We start from the raw sequence: 26465 nt of genomic DNA on the forward strand, positions 1-26465 counted from the left end.
GGAATTATCTACTGACCCTGTATAGACTACTGACCCTGGAACTGACGTATATAGCTACTGACCTGAACGGACCCTAGTTTATCACTCACCTGTGCAAAAGCACTGACCCTGGAAACTGACACCTGTATGTAAGCTACGACCCTGTAACTGACACTGATCTAAGCTACTGACCCGGTATATAGCTACTGACCCTGGAACGACCCGATATACTACTGACCTGAAGACCTGATATAGCTACGGACCCTCTTATAGTAAACTGACCTGAACGATCCTATATAGCTACTGACCCTGGAACATGATCCGTATGTAGCTACTGAACCCTGGAACTGACCCGTATATAGCTACTGACCCCGGTATTTAATAGCTACTGACCTAATGACCCGTATATAGCTACTGACCCTGTATTATAGCTACTGACCCTGGAACGATCCTGCTATATAGCTACTACCCTTGAACTGACCTGTATATAACTACTGACCTGGACAGACCTTATTACAGTACTGGAACTGACACTACTTTATAGCAGACTGCCGGATCGCACATAAGCTACGACCCTGGAATGTCTGCCTGTTATATAGCTACTGCCCTGGGACACCTATGACGCCTGTAATAACTACTGACCTGGAATGACCCTTGTACTATAGCTATACCCTGTTATTACGGTCAGTAGTTATATACAGGGTCAGTAGCTATATACATGGTCAGGTCCAGGGTCAGTAGCTATATACAGGGTCAGTTCCAAGGTCAGTAGCTATAAATAGTGTCCGTTCCAGGGTCAGTAGCTATAAATAGTGTCAGTTCCAGGGTGAGTAGCTATAAATAGTGTCAGTTCCAGGGTCAGTAGCTATAAATAGTGTCAGTTCCAGGGTGAGTAGCTATAAATAGTGTCTGTTCCAGGGTCAGTAGCTATATAGTCAGTTCAAGGGTCAGTAGTTATATACAGGGTCAGTAGCTACATACAGCGTCAGTTCCAGGGTCAGGGTCAGTGTCAATACCATATTTACAATGTGCAGGGATAGTGGAGTGATAGAGCTAGATATGTACAGTCGTGGAGAAAAATATTGGCAGCCTTGCACTTTTTTCAAGAAAYTCACAATTTTCCCCCAAAATAAGTTGAAATTGACCAAAGTATTTGGTCTCTACAATATTCTTTAATTCACCATTAATATTACATAACCTTTGTTTTTGATTCAGAACTTAATATATCCATTTAAAATCAGAAACTAAACAGAAATGTAACTGACAAAATAATTGACACCCAAAATAACTACAATAAGGCGCTTCCTATAGCCATTGATGATCTTCCTGCATCTCTGTATAGGCAGTTTGGCCCACTCCTCTTGTGCAAACAGCTCCAGTTCTCCCAGATTGCTGTTTTCAGATCTCTCCACAGGTTTTCAATGGGATTTAGATGGACTCATTGCTGGCCACTTCAGAACAGTCTAACAATTTTCCGGGTGTTCCTTTCACACCGCCTAATATAGAGGTCCTGGCGGCTCAACCCCAGTGATGTACTGGGCTGTCCGTACCACCCTCTGTAGTGCCAAGCGTTCGAGGTCGGTGCAGTTGCCATACCAAGCAGAGATGTAGCCAGTCAAGATGCTCTCAATGTTGCAGCTGTAGCAGTAACTTTTTGATGATTTGAAGGCCAATGCCAAATCTTTCCAACCTGGGGTGGAAGAGATGCTGTCGCGCCTTCTTCACAACTGTGTGCGTGTGTTTGGACCATTTTAAGTCCTTACTGATTTGGACATCGAGGAACTTGACGCTCTCAACCAGCTCCACTGCAGACTCGCTCCACTGCAGCCCTGCCAATGTGGATGGGGATGTGCTCACCTCCCCGTTTCCTGTAGTCCACGATCAGCTCCTTGGTCTTACTGACGTTGAGAGGTTGTTGTCCCAGCACCACACTGCCAGGTCACTGACCTCCCCCCTGTAGGCAGTCTCATCGTCAGCGTTGATCAGGCCTACCACCGTTGTGACTTCAGCAAACATGAWGGTGGTGTTGGAGTTGTGCATGGCCACACAATCGCGGTTGAACAGAGTGTACAGGAGGGGACTAAGCACAGACCCCTGAGGAGCCACCATTTTGAGGGTCAGTGTGGCGGAGGTGATGTTGCCTACCCTCACCACCTGGAGGCGGCCCATCAGGAAGTCAAGGATCCAGTTACAGAGGGAGGTGTTCAGTCCCAGGGTCCTAAGCTTGGTGACGAGCTTGGAGGGCACCATGGTGTTGAACGCTGAGCTGTAGTTAATGAACAGAATTCTCACATAGGTATTCCTCTTATCTAGGTGAGTGAGGGCAGTGTAGAGTGCAATTGAGATTACATTGTCTATGGATCTGTTGGGCTGGTATGCAAATTGGATTGGGTTTAAGGTGTCTGGGATGATGGAGTTGATGTGTGCCATAACCAGCTTTTCAGAGCACGTCATGATTACAGATGTGAGTGCTACAGGGCAGTAGTCGTTGTGGCAAGACGCCTTAGAGTTCTTGGTAACAGGAATGACGGCCTGCTGGAGGTCATTTTGCAGGGCTCTGGCAGTGCTCCTCCTTGCACAAAGGCGGAGGTAGCGGTCCTGCTGCTGGGTTGTTGCCCTCCTACGGCCTCCTCCACGTCTCCTGATGTACTGGCCTGTCTCCTGGTAGCGCCTCCATGCTCTGGACATTACGCTGACAGACACAGCAAACCTTCTTGCCACAGCTCGCATTGATGTGCCATCCTGGATGAGCTGCACTACCTGAGCATTTGTCGAGGTGTAGACTCCGTCTCATGCTACCACTAGAGTGAAAGCACCGCCAGCATTCAAAAGTGACCAAAACATCAGCCAGGAAGCATAGAACCTGAGAAGTGGTCTGGGGTCACACCTGCAGAACCACTCCTTTATTGGGGGCTGTCGCTAATTACTATAATTCCAACCTTTTGTCTATTCCATTTGCACAACAGCATGTGAAATGTATTGTCAATCAGTGTTGCTTCCTAAGTGGACAGTTTGATTTCACAGAAGTGTGATTGACTTGGAGTACATTGTGTTGTTTAAGTGTTCCCTTTATTTTTTGAGCGTGTATTATATATATTTATATATATATATATATATTAGCACCAGTCAAAAGTTTGGACACACCTCAAGGGTTTCTCTTTATTTTTTACTGTTTTCTACATTGTAGAATAATAGTGAAGACATCAAAACTATGAAAAATCACATGTAGTAACCAAAAAAGTGTTAAACAATTCCAAATATATTTTATATTTGAGATTCTTCAAAGTATCCACCCTTTGCCTTGATGACAGCCTTGCACACTCTTGGCATTCTCTCAACCAGCTTCATGAGGTAGTCACCTGGAATTACATTATTCTATAATGTAGAAAATAGTAAAAATAAAGAAAAACCCTTGAATGAGTAGATGTGTCCAAACTTTTGACTGGTACTGCATATATTTATAAACTGGGTGGGTCAAGCCCTAACTGCTGATGGGCTGAAAGCCATGGTAAAGCAGACCGTATACCATGGGTACGCCAAAACATTTTTACTGCTCTAATTATGATGGTAACCAGTTTATAATAGCACTAAGGAACCTYGAGGGTTTGTGATATATGGCCAATATACCATGGCTAAGAGCTGTGTCCTAGCACTCCACGTTGTGTCATGTATAAGAACAGCMCTTAACAGTGGCATATTTGCCATATACCACACACCCTCGGGCCTTATTCCTTACTTATATTCCAGTCTCTGACATTGCTCGTTCTGATTTCTTAATTTCTGTATTTTTCTGGATTATACGTCTTAAATGTTTTTGTATTGCTAGGTATTACTGTATGCTTGGAGCTAGAAACAACCATTTCTCTGTACCTGCGATAACATCTGAGTACGTGACCAATAAACTTTGATCTGACATTCAGATTCTACAGTTCCCCTTTGGAAATCCCTGATGTGTTGATGTTGTCTGACTAAGGTTATCTTCTGCTCAGTTGTAGATMCACAGCTCAGGCTGTCTGTCACTGCAGCCCAGTAACACAGCTGTCACTAGCTGAAGACTGAATCTACAGCCTAGTTTGAGACAAATGCAACTTGACCAATGCAAAATATGAATGTACCGACTTGAGGCAAAATTATACAGTGCAGTATTAAAATGTTTAAGATACTATGACCAAATATATAATTATCTAACTGAAGTGTGATACATGTATGATATTGTGCTGAATAAAAACGTAATAATCAAGGATATATTGGACCAAAAAAATATGTATATCAAAAATAAACTACTTATTTGTACCTGTAAGTACTGTATATGAAGATGTACTTGTTAAGTTTTTGATGCAACTGACTTCAGATGAAGGTGAAACACAATGGAACTATTGTAAGACTTAAATGTCTCTCTCAAAGAGACGTTCATAAGTGTTATTTGTATAACTTGGTAAAAAAATAAAATGAGCAACAACATGTGGTGTTTCCTCTGTAGCTATACTGTCGACAATGAAAAAAAATCTGAAAGTAGAAAACCACCATCCCCCCCATGTGGACATTCTGGGAATTATCATCAAAAGCACTTGTATTTTCCTGTAGCACAGTATCTTACACCATCACATAACGTATGTAGAACGCTCTCCCACTGATCACTAGTTATTTGGGTGATGGGATAACTTAAGTATTAGTTCAGTAAACTACCAGAACTAGAATAGCCATAGACAGGCTGGTAACACACTGCACTGTGGTGTGCAGTTCACTATGGAACACCGTCCTTCTCGATCTTTCTTAAGATCGTCGAGTTAACACAAGAAGACACAGACAACAATACTTATAAAATGTTCTTTATCAAGCATTGGCAAGAGTTTCGTAAAATATAAACGGGATCATTTATATCACAATAGCGGAGACAGTAAGGATGGATTTTTGGGGGGTGATATCACAACATAGACTTAATGTAACRGATGTGAAATGGCTAGCTAGTTAGCGGTGGTGCGCGCTAATAGCCTTTCAGTCAGTGACGTCACTTGCTCTGAGACCTTGAAGTAGTGGTTCCCCTTGCTCTGCAAGGGCCGCGGCTTTTGTGGAGCGATGGGTAATGATGCTTCGTGGGTGACTGTTGTTGATGTGTGCAGAGGGTCCCTGGTTCGAGCTCCCGGGTCRGGGCGAAGGGACGGACTAAAGTTAAATAAACTTCATTAAAATATTTACCTTGTAAAGACAGCCTTTATCCACTATCGGCATATCTATTTATTATTGCCATCGAAATGTTAGCTGTTAAGATTAGATCAAACAATATCAAGGGATTAGAAATCCGTGGTTTAAAAACTAAGGCGTCATTGTACGCTGATGATTCATGTTTTCTTTTAAAACCACAATTAGAGTCTCTCCACGGCTTCATAGAGGATCTAGATACTTTTGCTATCCTCTCTGGATTAAAACCAAATAATGATGTGTACTATATTACGTATTGGATCACTAAAAATGGCAATTTTACATTACCATGTAGTTTACCAATTAAATGGTCTGACGGAGATGTGGACATACTCGGTATACAAATTCCAAAAGAAAGAAATGATCTCACTCCAATACATTTTTATAGAAAGTTAGCAAAAATAGATAAGATCTTGCTACCATGGAAAGTAAAATACCTGTCTATTTGTGGAAAAATCACCCTGATTAACTCTTTAGTCATATCACAGTTTACCTATTTGGTTATGGTTTTACCTTCACCTAGTGACCGGCTTTTTAAATTATATGAACAAAAAAAAATCTATTTTATTTGGAACGGCAAGCCAGATAAAATCAAAAGGGTCTATTTATATAACGAATATGAATTCGGAGGGCAGAAATGATTAAATATTAAAGCATTAGACATCTCACTAAAGGCATCAGTCATACAAAAGTTATACTTAAATCCAAACTGGTTCTCTAGTAAATTGGTACGAATGTCTCATCCTATGTTCAAGAAGGGCCTTTTTCCCTTTATTCAGATTACACCTGCTCACTTTCGGTTGTTTGAAAAGGAAATAWTCTCCAAAATATCTTTATTTTTTAAACAAGCCTAAGAAAGTTGGCTGCAATTTCAGTTTAATCCACCTGAAAAGACAGAACAAATAATACAACAAATATTGTGTTTAAATTCAAATATACTAATTGATTAAAAAACTATTTTTCGAAGAAATGTTTAAAAAAGGTATACATTTTAGTGAATGATATCATAAATAGGACTGGTGGAGTTGTCACACATGCAGCTAACACAGACATATGGAAATGTCCGCTCTAGTCAAAATKACAACCAATTAATTGCAGCATTACCACAAAAATGGAAGAGGCAAGTAGAAGGAGAAAAAAGTAAGGAACTTGTACGTCAGCCCTGTATTAAAGAACATAAATGGTTAAAGAAAAGTGTGATAAATAAAAACATATACCAATTTCATTTAAGGACCAAAAAACTGACAGCTGTGCCATATAAATTTCAAAATAGTTGGTTAGAGATTTTCGATGTACCCATTCATTGGCACATGGTTTATGAATTGATACGCAAAACAACGCCGGATTCAAAACTTCGAATTCTTCAATTTAAACTATACAAAATTCTTGCAACTAATAAAATGTTATATATATGGGGGATACAATCATCCCAGCTCTGCAGATTCTGCTGTGAGGAGGCAGAGTCATTAGATAATTTATTTTGGTATTGTCCATATGTAGCTCGTTTTTGGTCACAGGTCCAGAAATGGCTGAAGAATTGCAACATTTGCCTAGAACTAACGCTACAGATAGCAATACTGGGTGATTTGAAAAGCCATAGTCAATCAACCAATAATATAATAATTATTTTAGCAAAAATGCTTATTTTTAATTTACAATCTGTAGAAGCTATGAGAATAGGAAGGTTCAATTATTTTGTGAAGCATCACAGCACAGTTGAAAAATATATGGCAAATAGAAATCMGAAATGGATGATGTTGAGAGATAGATGGGAGGGGTTGAATGGAGCTGAAGGGTGGGACTAATAACAAGATAAACAATGTAAAACATACGGGGTCTGTAAAATGTATATAGGTTCAGAACTTTTGTGAAATAGCACAGTTACAAATAGAAATCAAACTGGATGGACATCAGAAATAGAGGAAGGACTAAAAACAAACAAAATAACTATTGTAAAAGAGACTGTCTGTAAAATGTGTATAAGATGTATAAATTGAAGGTAAAAGCCAAAGTGTTTATTAGTTTACTCCAATTGGGGGATCGGTGGTAGGGTTTGCGGGGAATAAAGGTATATTCTTTTATAAAGTATGTATGTCTATATAGGTATGTGTATGTACATATGTGTATATGTATGCATGCGTGTATGGATATTTATATTTACCCAAAAAATACATGGGGGATTGGAAATGATGCAGACAATTACATTGATGGAAGCAACATTCTTTCCGCAATATTAAGCTGATCCACCCCTTCTTTTCTTTTTTTAAAGACAGCCTTGTATATATATATATATATTATCCAAATAAATAAACCACAAAAGAAAAATCACTGATACTTAATATCAGGGGAAAAGTGAATGGAGATTGGCATGACTTGTGATATGAAGAGTGATTTTTGTATTCCTATGCTGGACCAACATTAGACTGCACAACATTTCAATCTTAGAGAATTCCTGTATATGGTGTATTCCTGCGCATTTGAAAATGTATGAGAATACAAACTCTGGAAAGATCCAGACACAGATAGAACAATGAGCCAGATATTTCACCGACTGTATAAATGTGAAGCATCCGCTTAGCGTTTCCAGTGGGAGGAAGTCCAGTGGCCAGCAGCGGGAGAAGATGGAATGAGATGGATTTTGGCCGAGATTCTGCTTATCGATGAAACATTTGATCTCAATACAGTTCTGTTGCCAAAACTTTAATCTGTTATGAACAGAGTGGAGTAAGTTTCCTAGAATTTACCCTTTGCTAAAGTTGTTTAAAAATGGCACTGTTTAGGAGTGCAAAAGCGAATTGAGTTATTGCACACGCGCACTTCACAGAGTAGGTGTTCCCAAGCAGACATATGCGAATGTATGCTAGAACGCGCCAAAAGGATCTCGCTAGCTTGTAACTGGCTCAGCCCACCTCCTTGCTTGTTCTGCCCATTATGACTAATTTGTTCCGATTTGAAACGATCGGTTGTGGTCTCTTTAGTTATAAAAATATATATATATWTWTTTTTTTAAATCACACATTCAGTACTTTGAGGTCATCGTCGCATGATGACCCTGAGAGTGTGTGACGATGTATTCAAGGGATGGATAAACCTTGACACAAGACAGTTGGTAGAAGACATGTGAATACGCAAGTTCCCAATACAAAGACAAGTGCAAGTCAGAATTTGTCTAGATTTTATCACCACTTTAGCTGTTTCTCTTTTCCTTTCCTTCTCTCCCTCTAGTGGCAACCCAGTCGCATCATGGTAATTAAAAAAGAACACAAAACAATATAACAGTAAAATAGCTTAATACTTATTTAGTAAAACATAGAAGGTATGTAAAAGGTACCCTACCCCCACCCGTGTAGGAAAGAGCTGCACTTTCTAGAGAAAAACCTTGCAGCTCTCTAGTTTTACATTCAGCCGATCATGGGATCCTACGGAGAGTAGAAGAAAGCTCCATCTTATTATATACTTACGGCCATCTTGATAACCGTGGACATACTAAAATACAGGCACGGATCAGGCCAACTTTATAGTGGAAAAGGGGAGAATTAGGTATAATCAAGTTACGGCTGGGGATGGTGTGTGCCAGGCTGGGTTGGTGTTAAGGTATTAAAGAGGTCAGGTAGGGTTAGGTTTCTGCCTGGCCCACTGACTGACATACATCAGGCAGCCCATTTCTGATCTTTTTGTCACTAATTGGTCTTTTGACCAATCACATCAGATCGTTTCCCACCAGATCTTTTTCAGAGCTGATCTGATTGGTCAAAAGACCAATTAGTGAAAAAAAGATCAGAATTGGGCTGCCTGTGTAAACGCAGCCTAAGGGACTCACAAAAGGTGAGCTGCAGATCTCCCACCCAATATATTACTCTGTGCACCTGTGTTATCGGTCTATCTCTGGTCTATCTCTGGTCTATCTCTGGTCTATCTCTGGTCTATCTCTGGTCTATCTCTGGTCTATCTCTGGTCTATCTCTGGTCTATCTCTGGTCTATCTCTGGTCTATCTCTGGTCTATCTCTGGTCTATCTCTGGTCTATCTCTGGCCATAGTGTCCGTTGAAGGTGTTGCCCCCCTGAGGTGCAATATTGATGGAGTCCAGTAGAGGGCGTAGCGCCTGGCCGAAAGGCCTGTGGGTGACAGAGTGGAACACCACAAATTAGAATCTGATCAACGGGGAGTAACATGATGAACTACATACACAGCGACTTGTGCTTTGAACAAGCTGTCCTGATTTATAGCGCATACATACAGTTAAAGTCGAAAGTTTACATACACCTTAGCAAATACATTTAAACTCAGTTTCACAATTCCTGACATTTAATCCTAGTAAAAATTCCCTGCTTTAGGTCAGTTAGGATCACCACTTTACTTTAAGAATGTGAAATGTCAGAATAATAGTAGAGAGAATGATTTATTTCAGCTTTTATTTCTTTCATCACATTCCCAGTGGGTCAGAAGTTTACATACACTCAATTAGTATTTGGTAGCATTTCCTTTAAATTGTTTAACTTGGGTCAAACGTTTGGGGTAGCCTTCCACAAGCTTCCCAAAATAAGTTGGGTGAATTTTGACCCCTTCCTCCAGACCGAGCTGGTGTAACTGGGTCAGGTTTGTATCTATCCGATTTGATCTTTGTGTGTCAGGATGGTAAGTTGGTGGTTGAAGATATCCCTTTAGTGGTGTGGGGGCTGTGCTTTGGCAAAGTGGGTGTGGWTATATGCTTCCTGTTTGGCCCTGTCCGGGGGTATCATCGGATGGGGCCACAGTGTCTCCGGACCCCTCCTGTCTCAGCCTCCAGTATTTATGCTGCAGTAGTTTATGTGTCGGGGGGCTAGGGTCAGTTTGTTATATCTGGAGTACTTCTCCTGTCTTATCCGGTGTCCTGTGTGAATTTAAGTATGCTCTCTCTAATTCTCTCTTTTTCTTCTTCTCACGGAGGACCTGAGCCCTAGGACCATGCCTCAGGACTACCTGGCATGATGACTCCTTGCTGTCCCCAGTCCACCTGGCCGTGCTGCTGCTCCAGTTTCAACTGTTCTGCCTGCGGCTATGGAACCCTGACCTGTTCACCGGACGTGCTACCTGTCCCAGACCTGCTGTTTTCAACTCTCTAGAGAGCAGGAGAGATACTCTTAATGATCGGCTATGAAAAGCAAACTGACATTTAGTCCTGAGGTGCTGACCTGCTGCACCCTCGACAACTACTGTGATTATTATTATTTGACCATGCTGGTCATTTGAACATCTTGGCCATGTTCTGTTATAATCTCCACCCGGCACGGCCAGAAGAGGACTGGCCACCCCTCAGCCTGGTTCCTCTCTAGGTTTCGGCCTTTCTAGGGAGTTTTTCCTAGCCACCGTGCTTCTACACCTGAATTGCTTGCTGTTTGGGGTTTTAGGCTGGGTTTCTGTACAGCACTTTGAGATATCAGCTGATGTAAGAAGGGCTATATAAATTAATTTGATTTGTAGGCAACCTTGCTCGCACACGCTTTTTCAGTTCTGCCCACAAATTTTCTATGGGATTGAGGTCAGGGCTTTGTGATGGCCACTCCAATACCTTGACTTTGTTGTCCTTAAGTAATTTTGCCACAACTTTGGAAGTATGCTTGGGGTCATTGTCCATTTGGAAGACCCATTTGCGACCAAGCTTTAACTTCCTGACTGATGTCTTGAGATGTTGCTTTAATATATCCACATAATTTTCCTCCCTCATGATGCCATCTATTTTGTGAAGTGCACCAGTTCCTCCTGCAGCAAAGCACCCCCACAACATGATGCTGCCATCCCCATGCTTCACGGTTGGGATGGTGTTCTTCGGCTTGCAAGCCCCCCATTTTTCCTCCAAACATAACGATGGTCATTATGGCCAAACAGTTCTATTTTTGTTTCATCAGACCAGAGGACATTTCTCCAAAAAGTACGATCTTTGTCCCCATGTGCAGTTGCAAACCGTAGTCTGGCTTTTTCATGGCTGTTTTGGAGCAGTGGCTTCTTCCTTGCTGAGCGGCCTTTCAGGTTATGTCGATATAGGACTCGTTTGACTGTGGATAAAGATAGTTTTGTACCCGTTTCCTCCAGCATCTTCACAAGGTCCTTTGCTGCTGTTCTGGGATTGATTTGCACTTTTCACACCAAAGTACATTCATCTCTAGGAGACAGAACGCGTCTCCTCCCTGAGCAGTATGACGGCTGCGTGGTCCCATGGTGTTTATACTTGCATATTATTGTTTGTACAGATGAACGTGGTACCCTTCAGGCATTTGGAAATTGCTCCCAAGGATGAACCAGACTTGTGGAGGTCTACAATTATTTTTTCTGAGGACTTGGCTGATTTCTTTTGATTTTCCCGTGATGTCAAGCAAAGAGGCACTGAGTTTGAAGGTAGGCCTTGAAATACATCCACAGGTACACCTCCAATTGACTCAAATAATGTCAATTAGCCTATCAGAAGCTAAAGCCATGACACCATTTTCTGGAATTTTCCAAGCTGTTTAAAGGCACAGTCAACTTAGTGTATGCAAACTTCTGACCCACTGGAATTGAGTGAATTATAAGTAAAATAATCTCTGTAAACAATTGTTGGAAAAATTACTTGGTGTCATGCACAAAGTAGATGTCCTTACCGACTTGCCAAAACTATAGTTTAACAAGAAATTTGTGGAGTGGTTGAAAAACGAGTTTAATGACTCCAACCTAAGTGTATGTAAACTTCCGACTTCAACTGTGTGTGTGTGTGTGTGTGTGTGTGTGATATATGTAACCCTAAATCTACTTTCAATACTGTCTGAATAAAGAGAAAAATATGGAAGGAAGACAAGTCTCCGTTCACATGTAGAGTGGGGTCTACATTCTACATGTGAACGGAGACTTGTCCTCCTTCCATATTTTTCTCTTTATTCAGACAGTATTGAAAGTAGATTTAGGGTTACAGGTAGAGGAGAGACAGCATGAAAGTGTCAGGGGTGGAATTCTTACCCATGTCACTCATGAACAATATGTGCTCGACTATCGCTGTGCCATGCTCCCGCACTACACTCTAATTATCTGACAACAGGTTCTTGTTGCTATAGAGACAGGGGAGGGGAGAGAGGGGTAACTCACGTGGAGAGCACTTCAGCCGGCAGGTCTGTGATGTGGGCAGGGATCTTGCTGCCGGTGAGGAACTGGGCCACTTCGTTACTGAACGTGTTACAGTTCCACTCAAACAGATGGTATTGGTTCCCCCTACAGATAAAGAAGATGTGAGGCAAAGATAGGAACAGAGTAAAGATAGAAGGGAGAAAGAGAGGGAGAGAGACTGCACATTGCCATTACGTGTGGAGTTGAGATCCACCAGGTTGAGATCGACCAGGTACCACAGCCTCACCTGTACGTGGACTCTCCCAGTGAAGACAGGTACTCCATAAAGATCTCCTCAGTCACCTCTGTGGTGCCCAGGTCTATTATGGAGTTGGGTTGTCCCAGGGACGTTCCGCCCTAAAAACATACAACAAATACAAACAGCTTGTAAGAGGAAAGCGGATGCCTAGTCAGTTGTACGACCGAATGCATTTAACCCAACCCCTCTGGTCTCTGAATCATAGAGGTGCGGAGGGGTGCCTTAAATTGACCAGGGAGCAGGTGTTGTTGGAGGTTTAACTGCCTTGCAGAACTGCACATTTTTCCACCTTGCCGGCTTGGGAATTCGAACCAGTTGGTTACTGGCCCGACACTCTTAACCGCTAGGCTACCTGCCACCTGCTTGCTCAGTTGTCCTCCAATAGCCCATATGCAGCCCCAGGATTCGTTTTGTATCACAACTAACAAGATCTATGCTTGGGGTAACTAACTTAAACTTATGTACACCAATAAGAAAGAGATTTACAGRTCTAGTTTATGTCAGGAAGGAATAGAATAAAACATTGTCTTACAGGTGGGCAGTTTGTGATGCCATCTCCCCCATAGAAAAACTCCTCTCCATGTACAACAATAGCAGTGTGCCTAAGTGAGAGGAAAAAAGCTAGAGTTTATTTCACATAAAGACGGATTCCCAATTAACAGACTTAAAAACACTGGGGGGAAATATAAATATAAAAGGTGTACATAACTTGACCTTTGTCCTCACTAAAATAAGTATTTCAATCATTCAAAAAATACATAATTTACTCACCATATTCCATCAAGCTGTTTACCTGTGAATAGAACAGAATAATTGATAACGTTATACATTAAGTTTACATTTTGTAGCGAACTTGGGGTACATAAGATACAGAAATTGATTCTAAATTCAGCGCATAGGCCTAAAATGCATCCTCGGCCTCTGCTCATCAATCCAAACTCTACATCCGCGGGTAAAACAAAGTATATTCCAAGCAAAACTAACGTTAGTTAGCTAACTAACGCGTTAGCAACTTACCTAGCATGAGGGGGCTCAGCTGGCGAGCCATTCCTTTAGATATATCGTAAACGTACAGTTTCACAGCGTACGAGGTGTTATTTGGATCCATAATTCAGCTTGGTGGTGTAAAATTAGGTTGAGTGCTGTGTTGTCTTCAATGTGTACGAACTAGCTAGCTAGTATTATCTAGCTAGCTATCCGACTRGCTGACGTAGTGTTATCTAACGTAACTAGTTAAGTTATTATATTTCGTTCTGGTTCCGCAAATAGAAAAACACAAATAGTCCGAAATGCCGTATGTTGGGCAAAATAAAAAGTCATATAGTAGCTAAGCTTAATTACAACGAATATCTAATAATTGAGACAAATTCACGAGTCACGACCGTAACGAAGCTCTTAACAAACATGCTAGTCAGCTGTTGCTGTGTCACTGTGACTCAAAACAAAATACATCTGTCAAAAATGCCCATTCATACGGCTTAAAAAACAGCCAATGAATGGACAGAGTGAGACTGGGACACCTGTGTGAAGCTAGCAGCAATAAGAATTGGCCACAATAGTGGAATTTTGGGTAGCGTTTAAAATAAAAGTCACCCATTGCAACATGCAAACGGATACAAATAGTGGAATAATACCATATTTGGACTAGATCATCCTAAACAAGTTTGGTATATTGATATATAAATTCAACAAAAGAGAACAAGTAGTTAATTTGACGCCAAAAAGTTATTTTTAAGTGTTTCAGCATATTGTGTGTTTGATTTGATAGTGCTTATTATAAGTATGCCCCCATTGCAATACGGAAGTCTAATTACATCCACAGTGCGATTTCAACTGATTCTTTACTTTTTTTGTGTCAAATTAACTACTTATTGTCTTTTTTTGAATGTATATAAAAACATCCAACCTTGTTTGGCATCTAGTCCAAATAGGTATTATTCCACTATTTGTATTCATTTGCATGTTTCAATGGTGGAATCTTATTTTGAAGGGAAACTGCAAATTMCACAATCCTTATTGTGGCTAGCTTCAAACAGTTGACTGTGACGACCTACATCGTTAAAGCGTCTGATAAAATATTATGAAATGGACGCAAGAATCCGTAATAAAATTAAGAAATCTTGTGTTTATGCAAGTGAGTTTTACGATTGATATGACAAATATGTTGACGATATTTGTTTCATAAATCGTCTCTACCTCAATCGCACAGTAGATGGCGCTATGCACATTTGGCTTTACATGAACCCACCAACATTTTCACCATAGAAAAAGTAATGCGCGTTCACGTCGCAACTGATGACGCAATTAAACTATGTGACAAGAGACTACGGTCTGATATCAACACCTGCATCAAGACAAAACAAGGCTTGTAGCTAACTAATTCCACCGAAATCACTTTTGTAACATCATACACTCGGCCATAAGGTATGCTTTCATTCGGCTGTATAGTTTAAATGAGAGTGCATTCTTATTTATGCTGATAAGTGGATGCTAAGATAACCATACACCGTTTAGAAACTGATTATATTATATTCAAAAAGTTGTCTGCAGCCTATTCCCCGACGCTCCGCCAAATGTTCTGTCTAAACGCAAATGCAGGTGTTGGATACAGTTTTGGAAACATTTGGAACTTAACTTGAATATAAGTAGAGGRAAAAAATTATCAAATACAGAAGACTTACCGCATGCAGTTTGAAAGTTGCACACGGCTGTATTTTTAAGAAGCACCGGAAATGTGGAACGTATTGGTGTAATGGAGATATCGTAGCTGAGGCAGTGTGTGAAAACAGCCGGGTGCAACTTTGCTAAACTGTGCACAGTAAAAGTGTGTGTTTTGTATTTTAAATATTATTTCTCGCTTATATAAAAGTTACATTCCAAAGGTTTACAAAACCTTATCGCAAGTGGCGTATTTGCGTTTAGAGTGTCGGGAGTAAACAGAGCTTCGGGATTGTGGTTCACATGGGGAGGTAGAGTAGCTGTGGTCCATACTATCAGCTAAGAACCCAAAAGGTGGGGCAACTGTGAAGTGTGTATACCCTCCTTGAGTTCTCAAGAACTAACTAGCCACTTACCCAAAAGGTGACAGGAGTGCCACATTAAATTGACCCCGACATCGTCTGGTATCACCTGATCAGAGTTTTATAACAACCACACTGTGTGTGTGCACGTATGCGTTTGTTTCCTTGTTATTTTCAGGGCAAGACTAGTGCATGCCTCAATGGCACAGTGGAACGACTACCACCATGAGGATGAAGATGTGGATGGAGAGGAAAGGGATGAGTCTGGAGGTAAGACCAACATTGATGGTGATTGAATGGATCAATACTGAATAGAATGGGGGTTAGCATATGTAATGTAATGTAATCCCTCTCCACAGTGGACTATAAGAGCACAGGGCGTGACAGCCTGGTGTTTCTGGTGGATGCTTCCAAGGAGATGTTCATCAAGGGGGAGGATGAAGAGCCCTCGCCATTTGACATGACCATGCAGGTAGTCTTTCTCTCTCACTGTCTCTAACTCCCTCTCTGCTTTCCCTTTCCTGTCCTTTCTTCACCCCCTCCCTCCCCTGCCTCTTTCTCTCCTTATCTCAGACATGATCAAAATTACTGAACTCTTAGCACCATGAAAAGTGACATGACTGATGGCCCTTTCCCACTCCTCTCTTTATCTCTGTGGTCCTACTTAGCCCTTTGACAGTGTTTTATTGTATTGTGCTACTCTCCCTCCCTAGTGTGTCCGCAGCGTCTACACCAGTAAAATAATCAGCAGTGACAAGGACCTGGTGGCTCTAGTGTTCTATGGGACGGAACAGAGCAAGAACCCCAGGAACAGTTTCAAGCATGTCTATATCTACCATGACCTGGACTCACCTGGTATGTCCCCCTGGCCTGCAGTTTCAGTGTGTGTTCTGAAAGAGTCTTGGATTCTTCTGGAACCCATTTGAACATTTGTTATTATTCTCTCTGTGTATCTCCAATCTGCTTATCTTTACTCTTCCTCCTCACCTATCTCTCTGTCTATCCTTTTCTTTTATCTCCTCCCATCTCTCTCTCCTCTAGGTGCCCGTCGGGTGCAGGATGTGGACGGGCTGCGTGGGGAGAAGGGTGCCCAGGTGGCAGGAGAGACCATGGGCAGTGGGAATACTAACCTGGGTGAGGCGCTGTGGTGCTGCTCCAACCTCTACAGTGACATCAAGCTTCGGCTCTCCCACAAACGCCTCATGATCTTCACCTGCCGTGACACACCACATGGGGGAGACAGCGAGCGCAACCGCCAGGCCCGCACCAAGGCTAGCGACCTCAAAGAGACCGGTGGGTCTGGGGGAAGGCAGTTGTCAAAGAGAGAGAACATACATAGTTGTATCTCTATGGCAGTTGGCCTCCTTGATGTAACAGGGTTGAAGGTGAAGGGGTTTGAAAGGGGCCGGAAATACATCTTGGTTTTGCAAATGTTTAGTTTATCACAAACAATGTTGGATCAGTGAACTCTCTCTCTCTCACAGGTGTGGTGATAGACCTGATGCATCTGATGAAGCCAGGTGGGTTCGACGTCTCGCTCTTCTTCTGCGACGTGGTGAGCCCCCCCGAGGACGAGGCTGAGCTGGGCCTGCAGATGGATCCTTGTGGGAAATTGGAGGACCTCCAGAAGAGGGTCAGAGCCAAGGAGATGAAGAAGAGATCGGTCGCAAGGTACAGAGCACAGCCCAGCACTGTTTCCCTCATCATTGTATAGGCGTGGCACTGTGTTCTTATAGGACATGTTTAGATGTTACAAATGTTTAATAAAACTGATTAGGGCCCTGGTTGCTGATGGCTCCTCTCTTGTCCTCTGTGTCTCAGGTTGAATCTGTGTCTGGGGGAAGGGATGAACGTTGCAGTGGGTGTGTACATCACGGCCCTACAGGCCAGGAAGCCTAACGCCATCAAGCTCTACAGAGACAACAACGAGCCAGTCCGCACCAAGACACGCCTCTACCACACACAGACGGGCAGTCTGCTGCTCCCCAGYGACACCAAGAGGGTTCAGGTAACTAAGTGGGAATCTCAAATCAAACCAAATAAATATATATTTAAAGTGTATCAAAGAAAGTATGGGCCTCCCAAGTGGCGCAGTGGTCTAAGGCACTGCATCGCAGTGCTAGCTGTGCCACTTGAGATCCTGGTTTGAGTCCAGGCTCTGTCGCAGCCGGCACCGAAACCGGGAGACCCATGGGGCGGTGCACAATTGGCTCAGTGTCGTCTGGGTTAGGGGAGGATTTGGCCGGCAGGGATGTTCCTGTTCCATAGCGCTCCTTTGGCGGGCCGGACACGCTGACACGGTAGCCAGGTGTACAGTGTTTCCTCCGACACATTCTTGCAGCTGGCTTCAGGGTTAAGCAGGCATTGTGTCAAGAAGCAGTGCGGCTTGGCTGGGTTGTTTCGGAGGATGCACGGCTCTCGACCTTTGCCTCTTCCGAGTCCGTACGGGAGTTGCAGCGATGGGATGGGACTGTAACTACCAATTTGGATATCACGAAAAAGGGGTATAAAAAAAAAAGTATGATTTCATATTTCTCATTCTGTCCGGTTAATTTCAGTCTAGATGTGATGTGTGTTGTCTGTATAGGTGTATGCAGGCAGGCAGATAGTGATGGAGAAAGACGAGGTGGATGTGATAAAGAAGTTTTCTGACCCGGGTCTGGAGCTGATTGGGTTCAAGCCCATGGAGCGTCTCAAACTGCACCACCACCTCAGATCTGCTGTCTTCATCTACCCAGAGGAGGAAATGGTCACAGGTGTGTGTGAACCTGTCACTATGATGGGAAGAGAAACGGTGACAGTTGAAAACATAACTACAAGTCAAAATGTAATCGGGGAAACGTCAGCCCATGTTCGTCCTCCAAGTTCCATTTTGAGTTCCAACTTTAACCCCTTTCTCATTGTGTCCTGTTTTTCCATCCCAGGGAGTGCCTGTGTGTTCACAGCGTTGCTGCGCAGGTGTAGTGTGAGGAACGTATTCGCTCTGTGTAAATATACACGGATTCGTAACTCTCCCCCACGCTTCTTAGCGCTGGTGCCCCAAAGAGAGGAGGTGGATGATGGCCAAGCCCAGATTGCGGCTCCAGGTACAGTCATTGGGTCCCACTGCAGCCGTGGTCTTGCACAAATACCACACAATTAAAATACTTTTAAACGTTCAGACTAATTGTAGTGACGTGTGTGTATGTGTGTGTGTTTGTCTCAGGCTTCCATGGCATCTTCCTGCCCTACGCGGATGACATCCGTACCCTGGACGCTCCTCAGCTCCCCACGGCCTCCGAGCCTCAGGTGGACAAGATGAAGGAGATAGTACACAAGCTGCGTTTCAAATACAGGTACGGCCCTTTTATTACAGTGAATACTAAACATTATTATTTCATACCAGGATTCACATTTTGAAAAGAGTTAAAGCATAAAACATAACAGTGAAAGAATAGCAGAAAACAAGGGGAACACTATTATAAACGTCCTAGAATATGACCTGAATGAGTCTTGAGATTCCCATTCCTGTGTTGTCTGTGTTGCTCTTCCTGTGTTCCAGGAGTGATGCGTTTGAGAACCCAGTCCTCCAGCAGCACTACAGGAACCTGGAAGCCTTGGCTTTAGATCTCATGGCCCCAGAGCACATAGAGGATCACACCAGTAAGATGAATACACACATCATATGCTTCTGATTGGCCCACATGCTTCTTTTTTAGCAGTGCTCAAGCTCGCTTTTTCTCGTCCATTCTTTCTGTTCAATCTCCTTATCTATCTTTCTCTCTCTCCCTCTCTCAGTGCCCAATGTGAATATGATGGACCAGCGTCTTGGTTCCCTGGCTCAAGAGTTCAGAGATCTGGTGTACCCTGCTGACTACAACCCAGAGGGCAAGACTGCACCCAAACGCAAACCAGGTGAGTTCTGTATGATCTATATTGTGATGTATGGTTTACTTGCTTTGTGTCCTTTAGGAGAGATTTGGTTCTGGCCCATGGGGTAAGAAAGAACAGAGTAGTAGTTGGCAGTCTCACTGTTGAAATACTGGTTGTTGTAACATCCTGGCCCTGTGTGTGTTCAGCTGAGGCGGCAGGCGGCACAGAAAAGAAGCCCAAGGTGGAGATGTCTGAGGACGAGCTGAGGGGTCACGTACAGAAAAGCACCCTGGGTAAGCTGACGGTGCCCGTGCTGAAGGACGCCTGTAAGCAGTTTGGGGTGAAGGTCACAGGGACCAAGAAACAGGAGCTAATAGACGCCCTGACTGCACAGCTCAACAAATGAGGCGTACATGTCAAAATATGTTGACATCTACGCTGTCGATATTCTGGTCAGAGGCACCAGATCGCAGGATTATTGGTCTATCTTTGGGCTTCCATTTTAAGGTTTCTAGTCTGATATATCACTGTACTTAAAATGGAAAGTTTCTCATTGGTGTTGCTAGAATAATATTTGTTTCTTTACATGTTTTAAACTTTAATAAAAAATGAAAAGGAACAATTTATATAATTGTCTGTAATTGCTGTTTTTGAACATAAAGGTAACTGCCAAAATAAAGAAAACATCAACGTAGTGTCTTAATAGGGCGATGGGATGTCACGGGCTGCCAGAACAGCTTCAATGCACCTTGGAATAGATTGTACAAGTGTCTGGAACACTTTTGGGGGGATGTGACTCGATGACAAATTCTATAATTTGGTGTTTTGTTGATGGTGGTCGCTGTTTCAGGCTCCACTCCAGAATCTTCCATAAGTGTTTCATAAGGTTGACACGCACACACCCTTTAAACCCCCTATGTACCTTTGAGACCCCTCTTTCAAAGTCACTAGCTAGGTTTCCATCCAATTGGCAACAGATTTTCATGTGAATATTCTAAAGATCTGCATAAAAACAATGTGCATTTTCCATYAAATTGACTTGTTGCAGATAAAAGCCTGTGCGTGATGGGTTAAAGTCCCATGTACTGAATTTTTTCTTTTAAAGAATTATACTGAACAAAAAATGTAAATGCAACAATTAACAATTTTACTGAGTTACAGTTCATATAATGAAGTCAATAAAATGCATTAGTAAATAAATCCATTAGGCACTAATCTATGGATTTCACATGGCTGGGCAGGAGCCATGGGTGGGCCTGGGCCAGCCATGGGTGRGCCTGGGCCAGCCAATCAGAATGGGTTTTTCCCCACAAAAGGACTTTATTACAGACCAGAAATACTCCTCTGTTTCATCAGCTGTCTAGATGGGCTGGTCTAAAATGATCCCGCAGGTGAAGAAGCCGGATGTGGAGGTCCTGGGCTGGTGTGGTTACATGTGGTCTGTGGTTGTGAGGCAGGTTGGACTTACTGCCAAATTCGCAAAAATTATGTTGGAGGCAGCTTATGGTAGAGAAATTAACATAAAATTCTATGGAAACAGCTCTGGTGGACATTCCTGCAGTAAGCATGCCCCCTTAACTTGAGACATCTGTGCCATTGTGTTGTGTGATAAAACTGMACATGTTAGTGGTATTTTATTGTCCCCAGCACAAGGTGCCCCTGTGTAATGATCATGCTATTTAATCAACTTCTTGATATGCCACATCTGTCAGGTGGATCTATAATCTTAGCATAGCAKAAATGCTCACTACCAGGGATTTAAACACATTTGTGCATACCATTTGAGAAACTTTTTGTGAGTATAGAACATTACTAGGATTTTTTTATTTCAGCTCATGAAACATGGGACCAACACTTTCCATGTTGCAGTTATATATTAGTTCAGTGAGTGTAAGAACCATCATATCGAAGTAAACTTGTTGTGTGGTCCTCCCACTATGACTCGGGAAAGCATGCAGTTTATTAAGCTACAGATGAAATAAATTATGATAAACTACAGAGGGTGGTGAATGTGCATGGTGATTAGCTTGATGCCTCTTCCCAATACATATCGAGGGTCTTATTCTGGTGACATGTTTGATGCTTGGCTGCCGTTTGACAAATACAAATATTCTCACTCTTATCCATAATAATATCAACATGTGTAGACTATAGCCAACCCTCACTGTATCTACAAGTTGTTGGCTAGATTRCACATGCAAAGACCAGAGTACATTAAAATGTACGCAAAAAAGTAAATGTGTGCAATGTCATCACTGACTGATTTTTAGCCACAAGTCAGTTTGGTGGGAAAATGCGCATATATTTGTTAGAATATTTGCATTCAATTTGTCGACAATTGGATGGAAACCTAGCTACTGAGGTCTCTTCTTGCCATGGTAGCTAAAATAATGTGCATTTTTCTGCATGACCCTAAGCATGATGGGATGATAATTGCTTAAGTAACTCATGAACCACACCTGTGTGGAAGCACCTGCTTTTAATATAATTTATATACCCTCATTTACTCAAGTGTTTCCTTTATTTTGGCAGTTACCTTTATTTCCCGTCTTACTTGTATGATTAGAAAAAAGGCGTGTCTCAGTGCCACAAATACTGCATTATATCGCTCATTCAGTTACAATAAAGAACACTTTTGTTCCGACGACTCCTCAAAGTACTTCTACGTAACGAGAGATGGCGCTTTGGTTTTGGCCAGTAGCATACGGACCGGGCTTACCTGTTAATATGGACCAGTGCGACTGCAAACCAGACAGCGATTGTACCGCAACCTACTGTGGAGATGGTAGSACTGGTAAGAAGGATATTCACATCCGATAAATTTAACTGTTAGCCTATCCGTCCGAGATGTAAAAGTAACATGTATCATACCGACATTTGCTCCGTCTGTGTAACATGACCGTAGTTTTTTTTTTTGTTTCAATCTTTGTGGAGACAGTTGAGTCCGAAATGTAGACTACATATTACAAATATATACAATAACGCATTTAGACTAGAAAATCAATACAAAACACAAAAGTATACCAAGCTGATAAGCCCACAGTTTATAAATGTAGAACCAAAAATACCCCGTTTCAAAATTTATTGGGGTTAAAGGTTAAACTCCTGACAAGTAAAGAACATTGATCAGTCTCATGCTTCACTAATCTTTTCTTGCAGGTCTGTGGTTGGACTTCAACAGTGTTTTGACAGGAGCTCTCACTGTGGTGGGCTATCTCCTCTACAGATTCTCACAGGGTCAGCAGTCTTAAACCACAACAGTACTATTTCAGCAAATGCTTTTTTGATGTATCATGTTGTTTTATCTGTAAGATGATCCTCTCTCCCATCTGGGGACTRACTGTATGGTTTTAACATCAGCAGGTGTTGTGTATCTGATTGCTTTATAATCAATTTGTTATGCCACTGTAAATAGAGTTTTGTTTGATACTGAGTGAGTTTATTTATCTCTTTGGTCCGCTACAGCCCTCCCAGCTCTGATAAGATGGCCCATCCATCTCTTCTGCACACTCACTGGTGAGTCATCATGCCTGGAGGTTGAACCTTGAACCCTATTGCATTATTCAGCCTGCATATCTCATTCATCAGGCATCAATATTTGAGTATCTTCATCTGAACAACAGATTAAATGAAATGTCTTCTTGATTAAATACTATTTTAAACTAAATATTATTCCCTCTGTTTTAGGTCTGTCCTCACTGTGGGGTTGGGTGAGCCACCTGATGGGAACTCTTCGTAGTACGTACTGTCACAATTATTCACTTTATCAAAACCCACACGCAGGAAAATATTAATTTACATGTTTACTAAACTCATCTGAATGTAAATGTGCAGTAGATTAATTGATTGCCATCACAGGTTTTAGGTCATTATAGAGTAATGTATGATGTGGTGGTGAATGATTTGTTAATTCTGTCTTTGTGTGTCAGGCTTACAGCACTTACTGAAGTGTTTGTCGCGTATTTGGAGGTTTATAGTTGGTAAGAGATTGTTAATACCCACCCACCCTATAAATGATAACGTCTTTGATTCATAACTCTAAAAGTGTTGATCATGTATTGATATGGTTTTGTTCGTCTATCAGCTTCATTCTCAAAACTCAGCGGGTTCACTGTTATCATTCAAAACAACTCTGGTAAGTTTCTCCCTCTCTTTTCTCCCTTTTCTAGTTAATTACACGTTCTGTTCCTTTACAGTACCAGTCAAAAGTTTGGACAACTACTCATTCAAATGTTTTTKTTTTWTTTTTACTATTTTCTACATTGGGGTAGTAGTGAAGACATCAAAACTATGAAATAACACATATGGAATCATGTGTTAAACAAATCTAAATATATTTTAGATTCTTCAAAGTAGCCACCCTTTGCCTTGACAGCTTTGCAAATGCTTGGCATTCTCTCAACCTGCTTCACCTGGAATGCTTTTCCAACAGCCTTGAAGGAGTTCCCACATATGCTGAGCACTTGTTGGCTGCTCTGCGGTCCAACTCGTCCCAAACCATCTCAATTGGGTTACGGTCGGGTAATTGTGGAGGCAAAGTCATCTGATGCAGCAGTCCATCACTCCCTCCTTGGTTAAATATCCCTTACACAGCCTGAATGTGTGTTGGGTCATTGTCCTGTTGAAAAACAAATGATAGTCCCACTAAGCGCAAACCAGGTGGGATGGTGTATCGCTGCAGAATGCTGTGGTCGCCATGCTGGTTAAGTGTGCCTTGAATTCTAAATAAATCACTGACAGTGTCACCAGCAAAGCACCATCACACCGCCTCCATGCTTCACAGTGGGAACCACACACGCGGAGATCATCCGTTCACCTACTGTGTTTCACAAAGACATGGCAGTTGGAACCAAAAATGTGGACTCATCAGACCAAAATACAGATTTCCACCGGTCTAATATCCATTACTCATGTTTCTTGGCCCAAGCAAGTCTCTTCTTATGGGTGTCCTTTAGTAGTGGTTTCTTTGCAGCAATTTGACCATGAAGGCCTGATTCACGCAGTCTCCGCTGAACAGTTGATGTTGAGATGTTGCCTGGTATTTGAACTCTGAAGAATTAATTTGGCCTGCAATCTGAGTCTGGTAACTCTAGTGAACTTATCCTCTGCAGCAGCGTTAACTCTGGGTCTTCCTTTCCTGTGGCGGTCCACATGAGAGCCAGTTTCATCATAGGTCTTGATAGGTTTTTGCAAACGTTCTTAATGTTCTGCATTGACTGACCTTCATGTTTTAAAGTAATGATGGACTGTCACTTCTCTTTGCTTAGTTGAACTACTGTTCTTACCATAATATGGACTCGGTCTTTTACCAAATAGGGCTATCTTCTGTATACCACCCCTACCATGTCACAACACAACTGATTGGCTCAAACGCATTAAGAAGGAAAGAAATCCCACAAACTTTAAGAATTCACACCTGTTAATTGAAACGTATTCCAGGTGACTACCTCATGAAGCTGGTTGAGAGAATGCCAAGAGTGTGCAAAGCTGTCATCAAGGCAAAGGGTGGCTACTTTGAAGAATCTAAAATATTTTTTGATTTGTTTTACTTTTTTTGGTTACTACATTATTCCATAGTTTTGACGTCTTCACTATTATTTTACAATGTAGAAAATAGTACAAATAAAGAACCCTTCACTGAGTAGGTGTCAACTTTTGACTGGTACTGTATGTGTAATTTAGTTTCCCATACTGTTCCCCTCAGGTTCACTATCAAATGTGAAGCATTGTGTGGAATCTGTCAGCAAACTGAAAGAGGAAATTAGACATTTCTATTATGTTCCTTGCTGCGTCTGTATTCCTGCACAAAAAATATCCTATCAACTGTCCTTTAGTCTTGTGGGTTGTTTTTCCTTAATAATAGAACTAGCACTTGATGAAATCATGACACAAAACCCTCTCCATTCATTGAATGAACTGTTCCACTCATGTCTATTTATTTTCCAGGGGCTTCTAGTGACAGTCCCCCAGGCACAGAGCCCTTTCCCAGCCCTATCTCCATAGAGCCTGGGCTGAGGCTCATCCTTACGGGGCCTCCCGGTGGAGGTCGGACCTCCCTTGCAGACGCCCTGGTTGGCTGCAGGCTCCCTCAGGTTGGGGGGTCCCTGGGGGCTGTGATGGAGTGTACTAAGCGGAGGGTGGTGGTGGACAGGAGAGAGCTGATCATAATAGACACCCCAGACCTCCTGGGTCCATCTCTGGGTGACAGTAAGAGAGCCTTGGAGACCCTCCGCAGCCTGCAGCTGGCCAGCCCAGGCCCGCATGCCTTCCTGCTGGTGCTCCAGACCCCTGGATCTGGAGATGGGGTGGACCAGGATGCTGCTAGTGCCACCAGGGCCCTCCTGGAGCTGGTCGGAGAGAGTGCCACAGGCCACATCCTCATTGTCCTCACCCATGCAGACGGTTTGGGTCCGGGCTCCACGCTAGCCCAGCTACTGGAGGATGATGCTGGAGGCCTCAGAACTGCTCTGTATCTGTGTGGTCAGAGGGCTGAGCTTGTGGACAACAACCCAGACAAGCCGGTGGAGGAGAGGAGAGAGCTGGCGAGGGGGCTGCTGGAGAGGCTGGCAGAGATGAGGGCACTGAGGGGACACTACACCCACGAGCTGCAGAAAAGGGAGGACCAAGTCAGGGAGGAACTGCTGATGGACATGGCCTCTGTGTTGGCACGGAAACTGGGACAGGAGTATTGAGAGTTGAAGAGTAAAACTTCATTTTGGGTTTAGGTGCATTTTGTTGACTTATTTTTGTCATTMTTGGATTCTGGGTTTGTTATTGTCTTTGGGGAATTGATCCTCAGGATGTCACTGTCTCTGCATGGATTATTGTTAAATATGTCAGTCTGAGCATGGGCTTGTTGGGTAAATTTGTTTTGTAAAAACAATATGTTCTTACAGTACTGTTGTTATTGAACAATATTTAATCTATGTCAATTTGCCTTCATGTACACTACTTGATTTCTTGCACACACTCTTGTCTGTCTACTACATTCCTCCCATGGTTTCCCTTTTTTTCTTTAAAGTATTAAAGTTGCTTCCAAATAAGT

The 26465-nt window shown here is 42.4% G+C and overlaps 3 protein-coding genes and 1 long non-coding RNA gene across 6 annotated transcripts; 2 read left to right on the forward strand and 2 right to left on the reverse strand.

Moving 5' to 3' along the window:
* Nucleotides 1–4792: 4792 nt before the first annotated feature.
* On the reverse strand, nucleotides 4793–5579 carry LOC139029177 (uncharacterized). Its single transcript, XR_011481466.1, has 2 exons — nucleotides 5176–5579; nucleotides 4793–5142 (listed from the first exon to the last, which is right to left on the reverse strand). It is a non-coding gene; the product is annotated as an uncharacterized lncRNA (long non-coding RNA).
* Nucleotides 5580–9049: 3470 nt separating this feature from the next.
* LOC111977752 (desumoylating isopeptidase 1) lies at nucleotides 9050–13998 on the reverse strand. The gene is made up of 6 exons (XM_024007349.2): nucleotides 13566–13998; nucleotides 13320–13341; nucleotides 13081–13150; nucleotides 12537–12646; nucleotides 12272–12394; nucleotides 9050–9294 (listed from the first exon to the last, which is right to left on the reverse strand). Exons 1-6 carry the CDS (start codon nucleotides 13654–13656, stop codon nucleotides 9201–9203), a joined length of 510 nt encoding a protein of 169 aa, XP_023863117.1. The 5' UTR covers nucleotides 13657–13998; the 3' UTR covers nucleotides 9050–9200.
* Nucleotides 13999–14821: 823 nt separating this feature from the next.
* xrcc6 (X-ray repair complementing defective repair in Chinese hamster cells 6) lies at nucleotides 14822–20045 on the forward strand. Of its 3 annotated transcripts, none has more exons than XM_024007328.2 (13): nucleotides 14822–14972; nucleotides 15747–15838; nucleotides 15928–16040; nucleotides 16282–16423; nucleotides 16610–16861; nucleotides 17053–17239; nucleotides 17390–17576; nucleotides 18156–18324; nucleotides 18493–18654; nucleotides 18774–18903; nucleotides 19110–19210; nucleotides 19346–19462; nucleotides 19627–20045. In XM_024007328.2, exons 2-13 carry the CDS (start codon nucleotides 15769–15771, stop codon nucleotides 19824–19826), a joined length of 1830 nt encoding a protein of 609 aa, XP_023863096.1. In that variant the 5' UTR covers nucleotides 14822–14972; nucleotides 15747–15768; the 3' UTR covers nucleotides 19827–20045. The 3 variants fall into 3 exon arrangements, with proteins under 3 accessions (XP_023863096.1, XP_023863097.1, XP_023863098.1); XM_024007329.2 differs by lacking the exon at nucleotides 14822–14972 and adding an exon at nucleotides 15275–15372; XM_024007330.2 differs by lacking the exon at nucleotides 14822–14972 and adding an exon at nucleotides 15298–15629.
* Nucleotides 20046–20218: 173 nt separating this feature from the next.
* Nucleotides 20219–26463, forward strand: LOC111977748 (GTPase IMAP family member 4). The gene is made up of 7 exons (XM_024007335.3): nucleotides 20219–22214; nucleotides 22580–22657; nucleotides 22886–22936; nucleotides 23108–23158; nucleotides 23350–23400; nucleotides 23505–23555; nucleotides 25367–26463. Exons 1-7 carry the CDS (start codon nucleotides 22097–22099, stop codon nucleotides 26110–26112), a joined length of 1146 nt encoding a protein of 381 aa, XP_023863103.1. The 5' UTR covers nucleotides 20219–22096; the 3' UTR covers nucleotides 26113–26463.
* Nucleotides 26464–26465: the final 2 nt, after the last annotated feature.

Source organism: Salvelinus sp. IW2-2015, linkage group LG18 (genome assembly GCF_002910315.2).
Source record: "Salvelinus sp. IW2-2015 linkage group LG18, ASM291031v2, whole genome shotgun sequence".
In the NCBI taxonomy this organism is placed as follows: Eukaryota; Metazoa; Chordata; class Actinopteri; order Salmoniformes; family Salmonidae; genus Salvelinus; species Salvelinus sp. IW2-2015.